The 13,588-nt window shown below is 34.7% G+C and overlaps 2 protein-coding genes across 2 annotated transcripts; both read left to right on the forward strand.

The window, feature by feature from the left end:
- The first annotated feature begins 5,531 nt into the window (after positions 1-5,531).
- Positions 5,532-9,721, forward strand: LOC141683351 (amine oxidase [copper-containing] gamma 2-like). The gene is made up of 5 exons (XM_074488046.1): positions 5,532-6,914; positions 8,228-8,341; positions 8,446-8,895; positions 9,075-9,172; positions 9,285-9,721. Exons 1-5 carry the CDS (start codon positions 5,592-5,594, stop codon positions 9,496-9,498), a joined length of 2,199 nt encoding a protein of 732 aa, XP_074344147.1. The 5' UTR covers positions 5,532-5,591; the 3' UTR covers positions 9,499-9,721.
- Positions 9,722-10,607: 886 nt separating this feature from the next.
- On the forward strand, positions 10,608-13,404 carry LOC141686364 (amine oxidase [copper-containing] gamma 2-like). The gene is made up of 5 exons (XM_074491404.1): positions 10,608-11,939; positions 12,094-12,207; positions 12,302-12,751; positions 12,950-13,047; positions 13,162-13,404. Exons 1-5 carry the CDS (start codon positions 10,608-10,610, stop codon positions 13,373-13,375), a joined length of 2,208 nt encoding a protein of 735 aa, XP_074347505.1. The 3' UTR covers positions 13,376-13,404.
- Positions 13,405-13,588: the final 184 nt, after the last annotated feature.

Below are 13,588 nucleotides of genomic sequence, written 5' to 3' on the forward strand. Positions count from 1 at the left end.
CTCGAAATGCTGTCGACCAAGGCACAATGAAGGGTAATTCGACCAGGATCTTGGTCGAACAGGATTCCTGGTCGAACCAGGTGTAAAAAAAAAGAAAGAAAAAAGAAGAAAAAAGAAGAAAAAAAAGGGAGAAAAAATGTTTTCTGAAAAAGAATTTTATATTCTGAATATTTTTAAAAATAAGGAAATTCCTTAAAATATTTTCTGAAAATATTAATATTTTTTAGAAAATTAAGGAAAAATCCCAGAATTCAGGGAAAAAATCCTGGAAATTAGGGATAAATTCCAGAATTGAGGAAAAATCCAGAAAATTAAAGGAAAAATCCATAAAATCAAGGAAAAATCCTAGAATTCAGGGAAAATTCTCGAAAATTAAGATAATTCCTAATAAAAGGGATAAAAGTAAATCATTGTAAATGTGTAGGTCGCTCCACACTCTACGCAAAAACGATACCCTGTAAGGGAACAAATGAACGTAACTTCTGCGAAACCTAGTCACTGTTTCCCAAAAGTTGGGGGGCAAATGATAGAGAAGAAAATTAATCCTGATTGCATAGTTAATATTGCATTAATTACACATGATTTGGGCTACAAGGTCCAATTAGAAGATGTATGACATTCAGACCAAAAAGGTTAACACATTGATCGGGCCTGATGGACCAGATCAGGCATGATGGAACAAAGAAGGCCCAAAACCCTGAATATTAATTAATTTCGTAATTAATTAATAAGGGAGAAAAACAACTATTAAGATAAGTCCTAGTGGGGATATAAATCCTTGTAGATTGACCTCCAAGGAACCTCATGAGATAAGGAATCAGCTTCCTACTTCCTAGAACTCCAAAGTCCATTCTAATTCAGAGACTTGACCACCAAGTCTCCTATACCAAGTCCAATTCGAGGACTTCCAACATCTATATAAGGGGTCTCACACCACAAATCAGAACTACGTTTTTTGACTTGATCCTTGGCAATCAGCAAGGTACGTAGGCATCTTGTTAAGGCAGATTAAGTCACGAAACACAAGAGCAGTCAAATCGAGCCTCGAAGCTCACGTTCCTTAGTAAAAATACAACAATTATATACCTTAGTTTTTAATCCATAACAGATAGTATAATAATATTATAATTATTGATACTTAACAAATTATCTTTTTCAGCTAAAGTATAATTAACGTCTCCATTTTTTCTAACAAACCCCCCTTTTTAAAAAATAGTTATATTAAATAATATGAAATAATGATTTTATAATTATTAATAACCAACTAATTAATATATTTTAAATTAATGAAATAATATTTAATTTGCAATTCATTTTTTTTAATATTATTAAATATTGTGCATGACACGGGTTATAAGTTAGTTTATACTAACTATGATAATCGTTTATAAAAAAACTATGATAATCAGACTTGGCTAAATTATGATAACCAGAATGAAGTGTAATTTGGTTCAACAATAATTTCCTTATTTTGGTTAATAAAAATAAAATAAATAGTGTTATATATCTACTCAACTACTAAATTGCTAAATTATTAGACATTACGACCACAGTTTATCTTACTAAACTGCAAACACAGCTTCTTGGTAAATATTTGATTATTTATATTATAATTCTATAATATTATATATTTATATAATTATATTAAATTGGATAAATAAAATTTTGAAAAAAAATATATTAATGAGAACCCGTATATTATACGGGGTTTAAGGTAGTATTATTAAAATCAAAACATCAAAAATTTGACAGTATAGTACTATTTTAATACCAGCACTTTCAAGTAATTTATTTTATAATTATGTAGGTTGAGTAAGAAATTTGAAAACATCTACTTTTATTATTATTAGTGTTACAGAGGAGTTGTCGTGTTACAGACTTGGACTTGCGGGTATAGAGTCGTGCATGACTCTTTAGCCGTGGATGGTACATGTTGTGTGTTTTTCTTATTTGTTTTCTTATTAATTTTTCTCTTTTTATTAATTAAGAAAATGGGTGTTTTTTTGTTAGTTGTTTTTCTAATTTATTTCTTTAATTTGTATGTTTTTATTATAGGAATGGGTGTTTTTTTGAAAGCGGTATATGTTTAAATTTTACAATTGTGAACTGATAAACCAAGATGATAGTACATATAGCTCCTGTGAGGACTACTCCTATGCTTTTAACTCTATACAGCTCCTAGGAGGACTACTCCTAAGCTCCAAACTCCATATAGCTCCTGGGAGGGCTACTCCTAGGCTCCTAACTCCACATAGCTCCTGGGAGGACTACTCCTAGGCTCCTAACTACACGCAGCTCCCGGAAGGACTAGGCTCCTGACTACATACAGTTCCTGGAAGGACTAGTTCTAGACTCCTAATTCCATACAGCTCCTGGGAGGACTAGTCTTAGACTCCTAACTCCATACAGCTCCTAGAAGGACTGGCCCCAGACTCCTAACTCCATACAGCTCCTGGGAGGACTAGTCCTGGCCTCCCAACTCAGTCTAGTCGTAACACTACCAGTCCTGACTAGTCTAGTCCCGCGACCCCAACCTTGAGTAATCCCAGCACGTGAGACGCTGGCCCAAACACATGATGGGAGTAACTGTCACGCATCAATCATGGGAATAATCAAGGCACGTGTCAGAGGATCCTCAGAATATTACTCGGCCAGTCCCGCACTGACACGTGTAAAGCATCCACTCCCGCCAGGTGTCCTCCGCTCCAAGAACCAATGGCTACGATTCAAAGGTACCAACCCCAAAACCCTATCCTTGGGCTATAAATAGCCCAAGAAGGTGAGGTTTTGGGGTTAATCATTCTCACATACTGACATATACACACAACCATCTCTCATTCCTTACTATCTTCATCTTCCCCAAAAGCGAGTTCTTACTCTCACGCCAGAGGCGTCGTGGGACCAAACCCCCCTTCCGGTGTTGTTTTGTAGGAGCCCCACAGCAGCTACACCACCACAGCAGCGAAGGATCCAGGCACGGGGACGAAGGAGCAGCCCCGCCACCAGGAGTTTTCACAAGAAGTATGTGGTTTAATGAAGGTGTCAACCGACCGATCAAACGAAATTATGTTTCGCTTAAAATAGTATAATATAGAAGTAATATTATTAATTTTTGGATTTTTCATATTTTATATAAATGGAACCATTTATGCATTGTAATTTCTAGATTTATACCTGTAAAATTCTATTTTACCACCAAATGAAAGTATATGTACATAAGAATATTTTATTATAAAAAAATATGTGATCACAAACTATTTAAAAACACAAATACAGCTAATAATAAGAAATATAATATGCAATTACTTAATTATGTTGATTTAGTATTTTGCTAAATTATACGTCAATTGTGTTAGTTATTGCTTGGCCTAGGTTTCGATGTAAAATGTTAGTTATATTTTTTCGGATAAGAGACATAATAAGGTTGAGTTTGTTGTTCTCATAAAATTTGAGTTAATGAAAACTACATATAATTTTAGAAAAATTGTAATAATAATATATTTTTATTTATTATATATTTAATTATAATTTAGAATAAACTTCTATAATCATTATTATTCGGCCCGTGTTTCACAAGGGTTATTAATTACTCCCTCCATCTCATATTATGTGTCATATTTTGACCAGTCAACAGTTAAATTATTTAAATTTTGACCGTAAATTACATATAAAATATAATTAGATAATTTTTAAAACTAGTATCATTAGAAAATATATCTAATTCTCTTTCAAATGTATTTTTTATTTTTTAAAAATAATACATAAAATTATCATAATTATCGGTCAAAACTTGATCAATTTAACCATATATTAGTCAAAACAAAACACATAATATGATATGATAATATGATATGGAGGAAGTAGTAAATCTAAACACGAGGGTTTGGATAGTAAACAAATTAGGAGGGAAAAGTTCCGGGGATAAAAAGATATGCAACACAATACAATCCGAACTTAAGGCTTTCCAAGCATAGGTTGCCAAGTTGTAGACAACTAGAAAGTCATCTAAAGCCACCAGAACTAGTCACTGGTAGATAAAGTGAACGGTGCTCAAAGGCAGTACATGTAAAACTGTTAATGTGCTTGTCTATCCGGTAAAAACTCATGGATCCTAGCGATTAATTTTTTCCAACAAAATGCTTTATCGTGATCCTCAATTATTGCTCGAGTTCCTGCTTGGCGCCTAGAAAAATAGTTAGTCAAACCTGTGGGTGGGTCTTGAAGAGAAGTGATGCGTCCGTTTACTATGCTGTCTGTGGATCTCATCACTTTATATAGAAAAAGAAAGAATGGAGTACCACTCTCAGTCTCTCACAGTCTCACGGGTGCCACCAACAATTCATTCGGTAGTATTTCCGTCCTTCTTATTTCTTATGATTCTTTTTCGTATGTTTGACACGAATTTTAAAATGAATTTTAAAGTAATTATAAAATATATTGTTGTAATTTATTTTTAATTTTTTATATAAAATTTTAAATATTTTATTTTATTTAAAATAATAAAATAATTAAAAAAATTATAAAATTATATTTTATAAAAATATTAAAAAGTGAGTGGCGAGTACCCGTTGACCGTATAAATAATTGAGGGGACACGGACAGAGTATAGTACAAAATCGCTATCCCGTGTGCTGGACTCTCATCCATACATCCTAATTTGTTCTTTTTAGCAAGTACATGTGCATTTTTTGTTATTCCGTATTATTACAGATATTGACCCTTTGTAGAAGTTAGTTTTTAGAAAAAAAAATTATTTTATTGAACAAAATTAAAGATGTGATCAAATAAAACTCATGATATTAATATTAGTATTTAATAGTTGAAATAACGGTTCGATTTAAATTAACTATTAGATGTTATTTAACATCTAACGTTGTTTAATTATTAATGATTAGCCGTTAATAATTACGAATTCAATTAATAGTTTTGATTTTGATTAAGTTATTTTGATTATCCGATTAAATATGTATGATTAGTTCTTAATAAAAAATAACAAAACAACCCTCGTGGTTTACCAAACATTAATATGTCGTATAGCCAAATTGGCCCTTGCTTTAGACAAAGACTTATAATCAAATTTAAAATGAAAAATACTAGAGACCCCAAATTTTTATATCAAAAATTTTTTCCAACTCTGATGTGTCATATGAATATTTGGTAACATTTCTAATAATAATATGAGACCCGTGTGTATTTATACGCGCCCATAAATTAAAATCAATCATATATCAATCAAATTATTTGGTAAATTTTTTGGGAAAGATACTTGGTTACTTCCCACTACTCAAAAAGGAAGATATTTCATTTTAAATTGAAAAAGACAAGTGTTTCGACATAAACTACTAAGATTGTAATAAAAAGAGCCAGTTGATGGATCGGCAGATCTATATAGATTATCTATTTACATGTAAAATATGTAAAAGCTCCCTCAGCCACAATAATTTTTTATTTATTTATAACCATTTTGTCATTGTCTCCTCTTGCGAAATAGACGCATAAATATATATCTTTATATAATACAAAAATAATGTATTATATATGTCTGTGGAGAATCAAGAGCCCAAAGTGGGGAGAGAAGACTTTGAAAAGTTATGGAGATTTCTCCCTTAAATCGTTTCTCTTTCATCATCTTGATGTTTTTAATTTCTGTTGTTACATGGTACAGTTTGAGTAAACCAGGCTACTTTGGCTGCACTGGATCCAAGGCACTTGGGTGCACCTTTTCGAGCCGCAAGCATATAAGCCCGGGCTCGCAGGCTTCATCGAACTCAAACTCGAACTCGAACTCTAACAACAAGTTGAAAAAGCTCATTGCTGCCACCCCACTGCATCCACTTGATCCACTCACTGTCCAAGAAATCAACCAGGTTAAAGCCATTTTATCCAAATATGAGCCTTTTTTAGCTTCTTTCCCAGTAATCAATTCTTTGGCTCTTGATGAGCCAGATAAATCTCAAGTGTTGGCCTGGAAAAAAGGTGACTCACTTCCTGTTAGAAAAGCATCTGTTATTACAGTGTTGGATGGCCATACTCATGTTGTCATTGTGGACTTGGGCTTGGGCCTTGTTACAAGCCACACTATGGACCCGTATTCGGGCTTTCCTGTTGTGACCATTGATGATCTGGGGGAAGCACTAGTAACTACTTATCGTAATGAAGATTTTAAGAAGTCCATTGCGGCCCGGGGTGTTGAGATGTCGGACCTGTCTTGTATTACGCTTTCTCCGGGTTGGTTTGGGCCTGGCGAGGAAGGAAGAAGAATAACTAAGGTCGAATGCTTTTCGAGTGAAGGCACGCCCAATTTTTACATGAGGCCCATTGAAGGTATTGTCGTTACGGTGGACATGGACAAAAAAGAAGTTTTAAAAATAATCGATATTAATCGAGGGATACCGATCCCGAAAGGAGAGAATACGGATTATCGGTATTTGTCTCAAGATAGACCCGTGAATATGAAGCCTATCAATCCAATTTCTATAGAGCAGCCCAATGGCCCTAGTTTTACGGTCCAAGATGGACATATTGTAACTTGGGCCAATTGGGTTTTTCATCTCAAGGCGGATCAACGGGCCGGACTAATAATTTCGCAAGCCAAGGTTCGAGATTCGGAGACAGGTGAATTGAGGAGTGTAATGTACAAAGGCTTTACTTCAGAATTGTATGTGCCATACATGGACACAGAGGAGGGATGGTACTTTAGAACATATATGGATGCAGGTGAGTTTGGGCTTGGAGCAACAGCAATGCCACTTGTGCCATTGAATGACTGTCCAAGAAATGCATATTACATGGATGGGCTTTTTGTAGCTGCAGATGGAAGCCCATTCATTCAGCCCAATATGATTTGCATTTTTGAGCGTTATGCTGGTGACATTGGATGGAGACATTCTGAACTTCCCGTAAATGGTTTCCAGGTATGTCAGAATATCAAAATTGTTAGCACTAAAACTTTTTATCTTATTGCAATAAAATTTTGAAAGTCTGGCTTCGAAAATCTGGCCCGGCCTGATTCGGTCAAAACACGGTCAAATCCGACCTGGTCAAAACCCGATCCCGGCCCGGGCTTAGAGCTTCAACGAGCCCTATATTTTTAGGTAAAGCCCTGTCCGGCCCGGCTAAAAGCTCGGGCTTCGGCCCGGCCCGATTAAAAGTCTGAAAAAACCCGGTTGAAATCTGATTATTCTAATATACTAGTTTATAAGCCGTGCTTTGCGCTCGGCATCTCAAAAATTATTTAATAAAATAAATAAATAAATTTATATTTCAAATTGAATAATATGATTATGAAAGATTAAATTATCTATATAATAAGTGTATGACATCTACATATTATAATAAATTTATTTAAGAACTACTTTCGTTACATATGTTATTTTTATATTATATATTTTATGAGATTATTTCTATAAATAGATATGTTAAAATTTAAACTCTACTTCAAATTTGTATTAAGAACTTACCATAAGTGGTTTTAAAAAAAAAACTTACCATAAATAACACAATTCATATTTAAAATTGTATTGCAAAGTTTCTATATTTAAAATGGGTCATAATAAGTAGATGGATATTTTATAAATCTTATATGGATACCAAACCTAAAAATGGATAGTCCAGTGGGTCAAATTCAAGTTAAAAATTATATCCGAACCAAAATATGGATACCAAACCTTAGGAAAGGGTTATCCCGCAATTTATAATATATAGATTTTCTTATATATTTATGAATTTACATTTACTATAAATATAAATAATACTTTAAACACATATATATTTACATATTCGTGATTAATAATATTATTTATATATACTTTATTGCAGGACTAATGAAAGAAGATATAGTAAGTACACTTGGATAATATTGATAAAACATATTATTCTATAAAATGTTTATTTTTTTCCGAATTTAAATATTTTTAACGAAGTAATGTTTTCATAAAATATTTCAGGCAAACTAATACATTTAGTCTTCATAAATATCTAATAAAACTCGATCCGATTTAAATTAGAAAAAAGACCGGCCCGATCCAATTTGGCCCGAGAAAAAGCCCGGTGAGACCCGCGTCGAGAGCCCAAATGGGCTCTGATATTTTCGGAAAGTCAGGTTCAATCTAAATCTGGGCTTTTTAAGGGACGGGATGGACCTTTTGTGCATCGCAGTCTGCTAACAGTTCGTAAGCATTGCACCACTATGGTACTAGAAACCGATTTTTTTCTCATTGTATTACAGAACAGAGAATCTAGGCCTAAAGTAACTCTAGTTGCTCGCATGATCGCATCCGTAGGAAACTACGACTACATTTTTGACTGGGAATTTCAAACAGACGGTTTAATTCGTGTTAAGGTAATGCAGCTGCACTTAATTTTGTCCTTGTATATTAATAAATTTAATATTTGTTCCTGGTAGTTTAAAAGAGGACTTGTACAGTTGTACTAATGCTAAAACAGGTAGGACTATCAGGAATGCTAATGGTGAAGGGAACTAAACATGACAATGTTGATCAAGTGTATGAAAACAATGAATTGAACGGTCCATTGGTGTCTGAAAACGCGATTGGAGTAGTGCATGATCACTTCATTACCTTTCACCTCGACATGGATATCGATGGCACTAATAATTCATTTGCCAAGGTTCATCTAGTTAAAGAGGAAACTTTGGCAGGAAATTCTCCTAGGAAAAGTATTTTAAAACCTCATAGGAAAATCGCAGAAACAGAGGATGAAGGGCAGATTAAGCTTAAGCTCTACGATCCATCTGAATTTCATGTAATTAATCCTTCCAGCCGGTCTAGATTGGGAAATCCCACAGGGTACAAAATTGTTCCTGGTGGTATTGCTGCTAGCTTGCTTGATCTTGACGATCCTCCACAACTGAGGGCAGCTTTTTCTAATAATCAGGTAATAGTGTTTTTTATTCGAGTAGTCAGTTATAGAAATTTAAATACTCACAGACACATGTCGCTATTGAGACTCGAATGTTCAACACCTTGTTACAAAAAAGGAGAGGGGTTTGCAATTCTGAAGTCACTTTTTTCGGATTAGAGAAGCACAAAGTTTAACAAATATATATGCTACAGATATGGGTCACAAGCTACAATAAGTCTGAGCAATGGGCTGGTGGACTCTTAGTCTATCAAAGTAAGGGAGATGATGGTCTTGCGGTGTGGTCTGCTAGGTACAAACTGTATTTTGCAGCTCATCTTTTACTTGCTCTATTACTTTCGTAGTTCTATCTATAATCATAATGTCGTCAAAATTACATAGTAATTAATTTTAATCACGAATAGGAATCGTTCGATTGAGAACAAAGATGTCGTTTTGTGGTACACACTGGGATTCCATCACGTACCATGTCAAGAAGATTTTCCAGTGATGCCAACTGTGTCATCAAGCTTTGATTTGAAGCCAGTTAACTTCTTCGAAAGCAATCCAATTCTCAGGGCCATGCCCAACTTCGAAAAGGATCTTCCTGTTTGTGGACCAGGTAGCTCATATCAATGAGAGCTCACTATAGTATACAGGTTATTAGCATAAATTGGAGTTCAATCTTAGATCAGCAGAGACAATGTTAATTGTCTGTTGCTTTTTATATTTACCAACCTGTCACATATCTTCTGGAAAATAAAAAAGCTTGGTAGTATACTTGATCTTAAAGAACCCTGTAGTTTTATGTAAATTTTTGATATTTAAATGGCTGATGCTAACACAAAGCTACACCATTATATTTTAAGCAGACCATCTGCAACAAGATGAACAAATTCTCTGGGGATACTTTGTTCAAAATTTTGCACTTTGCGAGAATTCACTTATGATTAAAATCAATTTTCTTTTGAAATTCAAGAAGTATACTTAATCTTTTTGAATCAAAATAAAATATTATATTATTCAATGTAGTTCATCAATAAATAATTGAGAATAAACCCTAGATACTTTTCCTAAGGTTATCACAAATAAGTTCACCACACATGTAGGTTAATCATAATCATTTATTATTAAATATTTACTTACCATATATTTTGCATATTTTAAATTAGAAAAAAAGCAATATAATAACAAATATAATACACTAAAGCCAACCATTATCTTAGAATTTTTTCCTAAAATTAATCTTAGGATTATTTTTCTCTAACTAATATTTTAAAGTTAATTTTTTTAAATACCGTCAAATTTTATTTTTACAAATTTAAATCAAATTTCATTGATTTTAAAGGCAGTCAGATAGAACAAATTTCTAATCACCGATATAATCAAGTTGAAAAATAAATATTTTAAATGAACAATTATCCGCTTTATTTCCTCAATACAAAAATATTTAAAACATAGATTTAAAAGATGACTATCTTAAAATGGAAAACGAGATAATCTCCTATGACATAAATTATTTCAAAATAGTAAAGAATTTTAAGTATTTCAGATATTCTTCTCATGCTTCCAAAAAAAATTAATTATGCCAACTGAAATGGAAATATATATTTATTTTGTATAAAAATAATTAAAGAAATATGATTTTTTTATGAATCTCAGATACTTTTATTTTATTTTTAAGAGCGTCATTCACGAACCTTGTGTACAGAGAAAAGGCAAGCAAGGAGAGAAAACTTTGAAAAGTCATGGAGATTTATTTCTTAAATCGTTTTTCTTTTGTTGTCTTCATATTTTTTGCAGCAGCATTGACATGGTATACTTTAAGTAATCCAGGGTGCTTTGACTGCACAGGATCCAACTCACTTGGGTGCACCTTTTCGAGCCGCAAGCACCTAGGCTCGGGCTTGCAGGTTTTGAACTCGAACTCGAACTCGAACTCGAGTCAGGGTCAAAGTCACAACCTCAATGAGCTCATTAATGCCACCCCACTTCACCCACTTGACCCACTCACTGTCCCAGAAATCAACCAGGTCAAAGCCATTCTGACCAAATATGAGCCTTTTTTAGCTTCTTTTCCGGTTATCAATTCTTTATCTCTTGATGAGCCTGATAAATCTCAAGTGTTGGCCTGGAAAAAAGGTGACACACTTCCTCCTAGAAAAGCATCTGTTATTACAGTATTGGATGGCCATACTCATGTTCTCATTGTGGACTTGGGCTTGGGCCTTGTCATAAGCCACGCTACGGACCCGTATTCGGGCTATCCTATTGTGACCAATGATGACCTCAAGGAAGCCCTGGTAACTACATATGCTAATAATGATTTTAGAAAGTCCATTGCGGCCCGAGGTGTTAAGATGTCGGACTTGTCTTGTATCACACTTTCTCCGGGTTGGTTTGGGCCTGACGAGGAAGGAAAAAGGATAGTTAAGGTCGAATGTTTTTCAAGCGAAGGCACCACCAATTTTTACATGAGGCCCATTGAGGGTATTGTTGTGACGGTCGACATGGACAAGAAAGAAGTTTTGAAAATATTCGATAAAAATCGCGGCCTACCGATCCCGAAAGGAGAGAATACGGATTATCGGTACGTGCCGCAAAACAAGCCCATGCATATGAAGCCCATCAATCCAATTTCCATGGAGCAGCCCAATGGGCCTAGTTTTACCGTCCAAGATGGACATATTGTTACATGGGCCAATTGGGTTTTTCATCTCAAGGCGGATCAACGGGCCGGACTAATAATTTCGCAAGCTAGTATTCAAGACTCGGAGACGGGTGAGCCCAGGAGTGTAATGTACAAAGGCTTTGCTTCGGAATTATATGTGCCATACATGGACACAGAGGAGGGCTGGTACTTTAGAACATATATGGATGCAGGTGAGTTTGGGCTTGGAGCAACAGCAATGCCACTTGTCCCACTAAATGACTGTCCAAGAAATGCATATTACATGGATGGGCTTTTTGTCGCTGCCGATGGAAGCCCATTTATTCAGCCCAATATTATTTGTATTTTTGAGCGTTATGCAGGTGATATTGGATGGAGACATTCTGAACTTCCTGTTAATGGTTTCCAGGTATGTCAGATAATCAAAATTTTAAGTACTAATGCATTTTATCTTATAGCAAATTAATTTTAAATTTTTTATTAGGCGCTAAACATAGCTTCTTTGAATTATTCTTACATCACACAACTACCAACTAAGAATTTTACTTGTCACTATATTACAGAACAGAGAATCTAGGCCTAAAGTGACTCTGGTTGCTCGCATGATAGCATCTATTGGAAACTACGACTACATTTTCGACTGGGAATTTCAAACAGATGGTTTGATTCGAGTTAAGGTAATGCCGCGCTTCTCAATTATGGCCTTATAAATTTATATGATTATAAGTTGTTCTTGGTAGTTAAAGAGGACTTGTGATGATGGTTAAACAGGTAGGACTATCCGGAATGCTGATGGTGAAGGGAACTAAACATGACAATGTTGATCAAGTTTACGAAAACAATGAATTGGATGGTCCGCTGGTGTCTGAAAATGCGATTGGCGTAGTGCATGATCACTTCATTACGTTTCACCTCGACATGGACATCGATGGCACTAACAATTCATTTGCTAAGGTTCATCTAGTTAAAGAGAAAACTTTGGCCGGAAATTCTCCTAGGAAAAGTATTTTGAAGCCTAATAGAAAAATCGTGAAGACAGAGGATGAAGCGCAGATTAAGCTTAAGCTCTACGATCCATCTGAATTTCATGTGTTTAATCCATTGAGGCGGTCTAGACCGGGGAATCCCACAGGCTACAAGATTGTTCCTGGTGGTACTTCTGCCAGCTTGCTTGATCTTGACGATCCTCCACAATTGAGGGCCGCTTTTACTAATAATCAGGTAAAAGTTTCCGTTTATTTTTCTTCTTGAAATACTCAATCGTAGAAATTTAAATACCCACACACTCGTGTCCCCAATGAGACTCGAACGTTCAACATCTTATTACGTAAAAGATTAGGTGTTACAGCTAATTTCATCAGTTGTTTTGGATGAAACATAGTACAAATTTTAACAAATAATCAAATACTAATGCAACAGATATGGGTCACAAGATACAATCGGTCTGAGCAATGGGCTGGTGGACTCTTAGTCTATCAAAGCAAGGGAGATGATGGTCTTGCTGTGTGGTCTGCTAGGTATAAACTGCACATGCAGCTCTTTTAGTTCTACTAGTATTTCTTTTGAAGCGCTATTATATGAAGTTAGAATGTCGTCAAAATTATGTTGTAATTTATTTAATTCATGAATAGGAATCGTTCGATTGAGAACAAAGATGTCGTTCTGTGGTACACTCTCGGATTCCATCACGTACCATGCCAAGAGGACTTTCCGGTGATGCCAACTGTTATGTCAAGCTTTGATTTGAAGCCAGTTAACTTCTTCGAAAGCAATCCGATTCTGAGGGCCAAGCCCAACTTCGAAAAGGATCTTCCAGTTTGCGGAGCTGGTAGCTCATATCTATGAGAACAAACCTATACACGTCTAAGCATAAATATGTATATTTACGGAGAACATCTGCTGTAAAATGAACAAATTCTTTGGGATTTTGGGCATTTGGCTGGAATTTCTTTAATTATTCATGTCACAACTGTAAACAAAAAGTGTTGCTTTGATATTTGAAAAACGTTCCTTTTGTATCCTGAAATTGTTGTATTTTGAAAATAAATTTTTATTCGG

Source organism: Apium graveolens, chromosome 9, assembly GCF_009905375.1.
Source record: "Apium graveolens cultivar Ventura chromosome 9, ASM990537v1, whole genome shotgun sequence".
NCBI lineage: Eukaryota > Viridiplantae > Streptophyta > Magnoliopsida > Apiales > Apiaceae > Apium > Apium graveolens.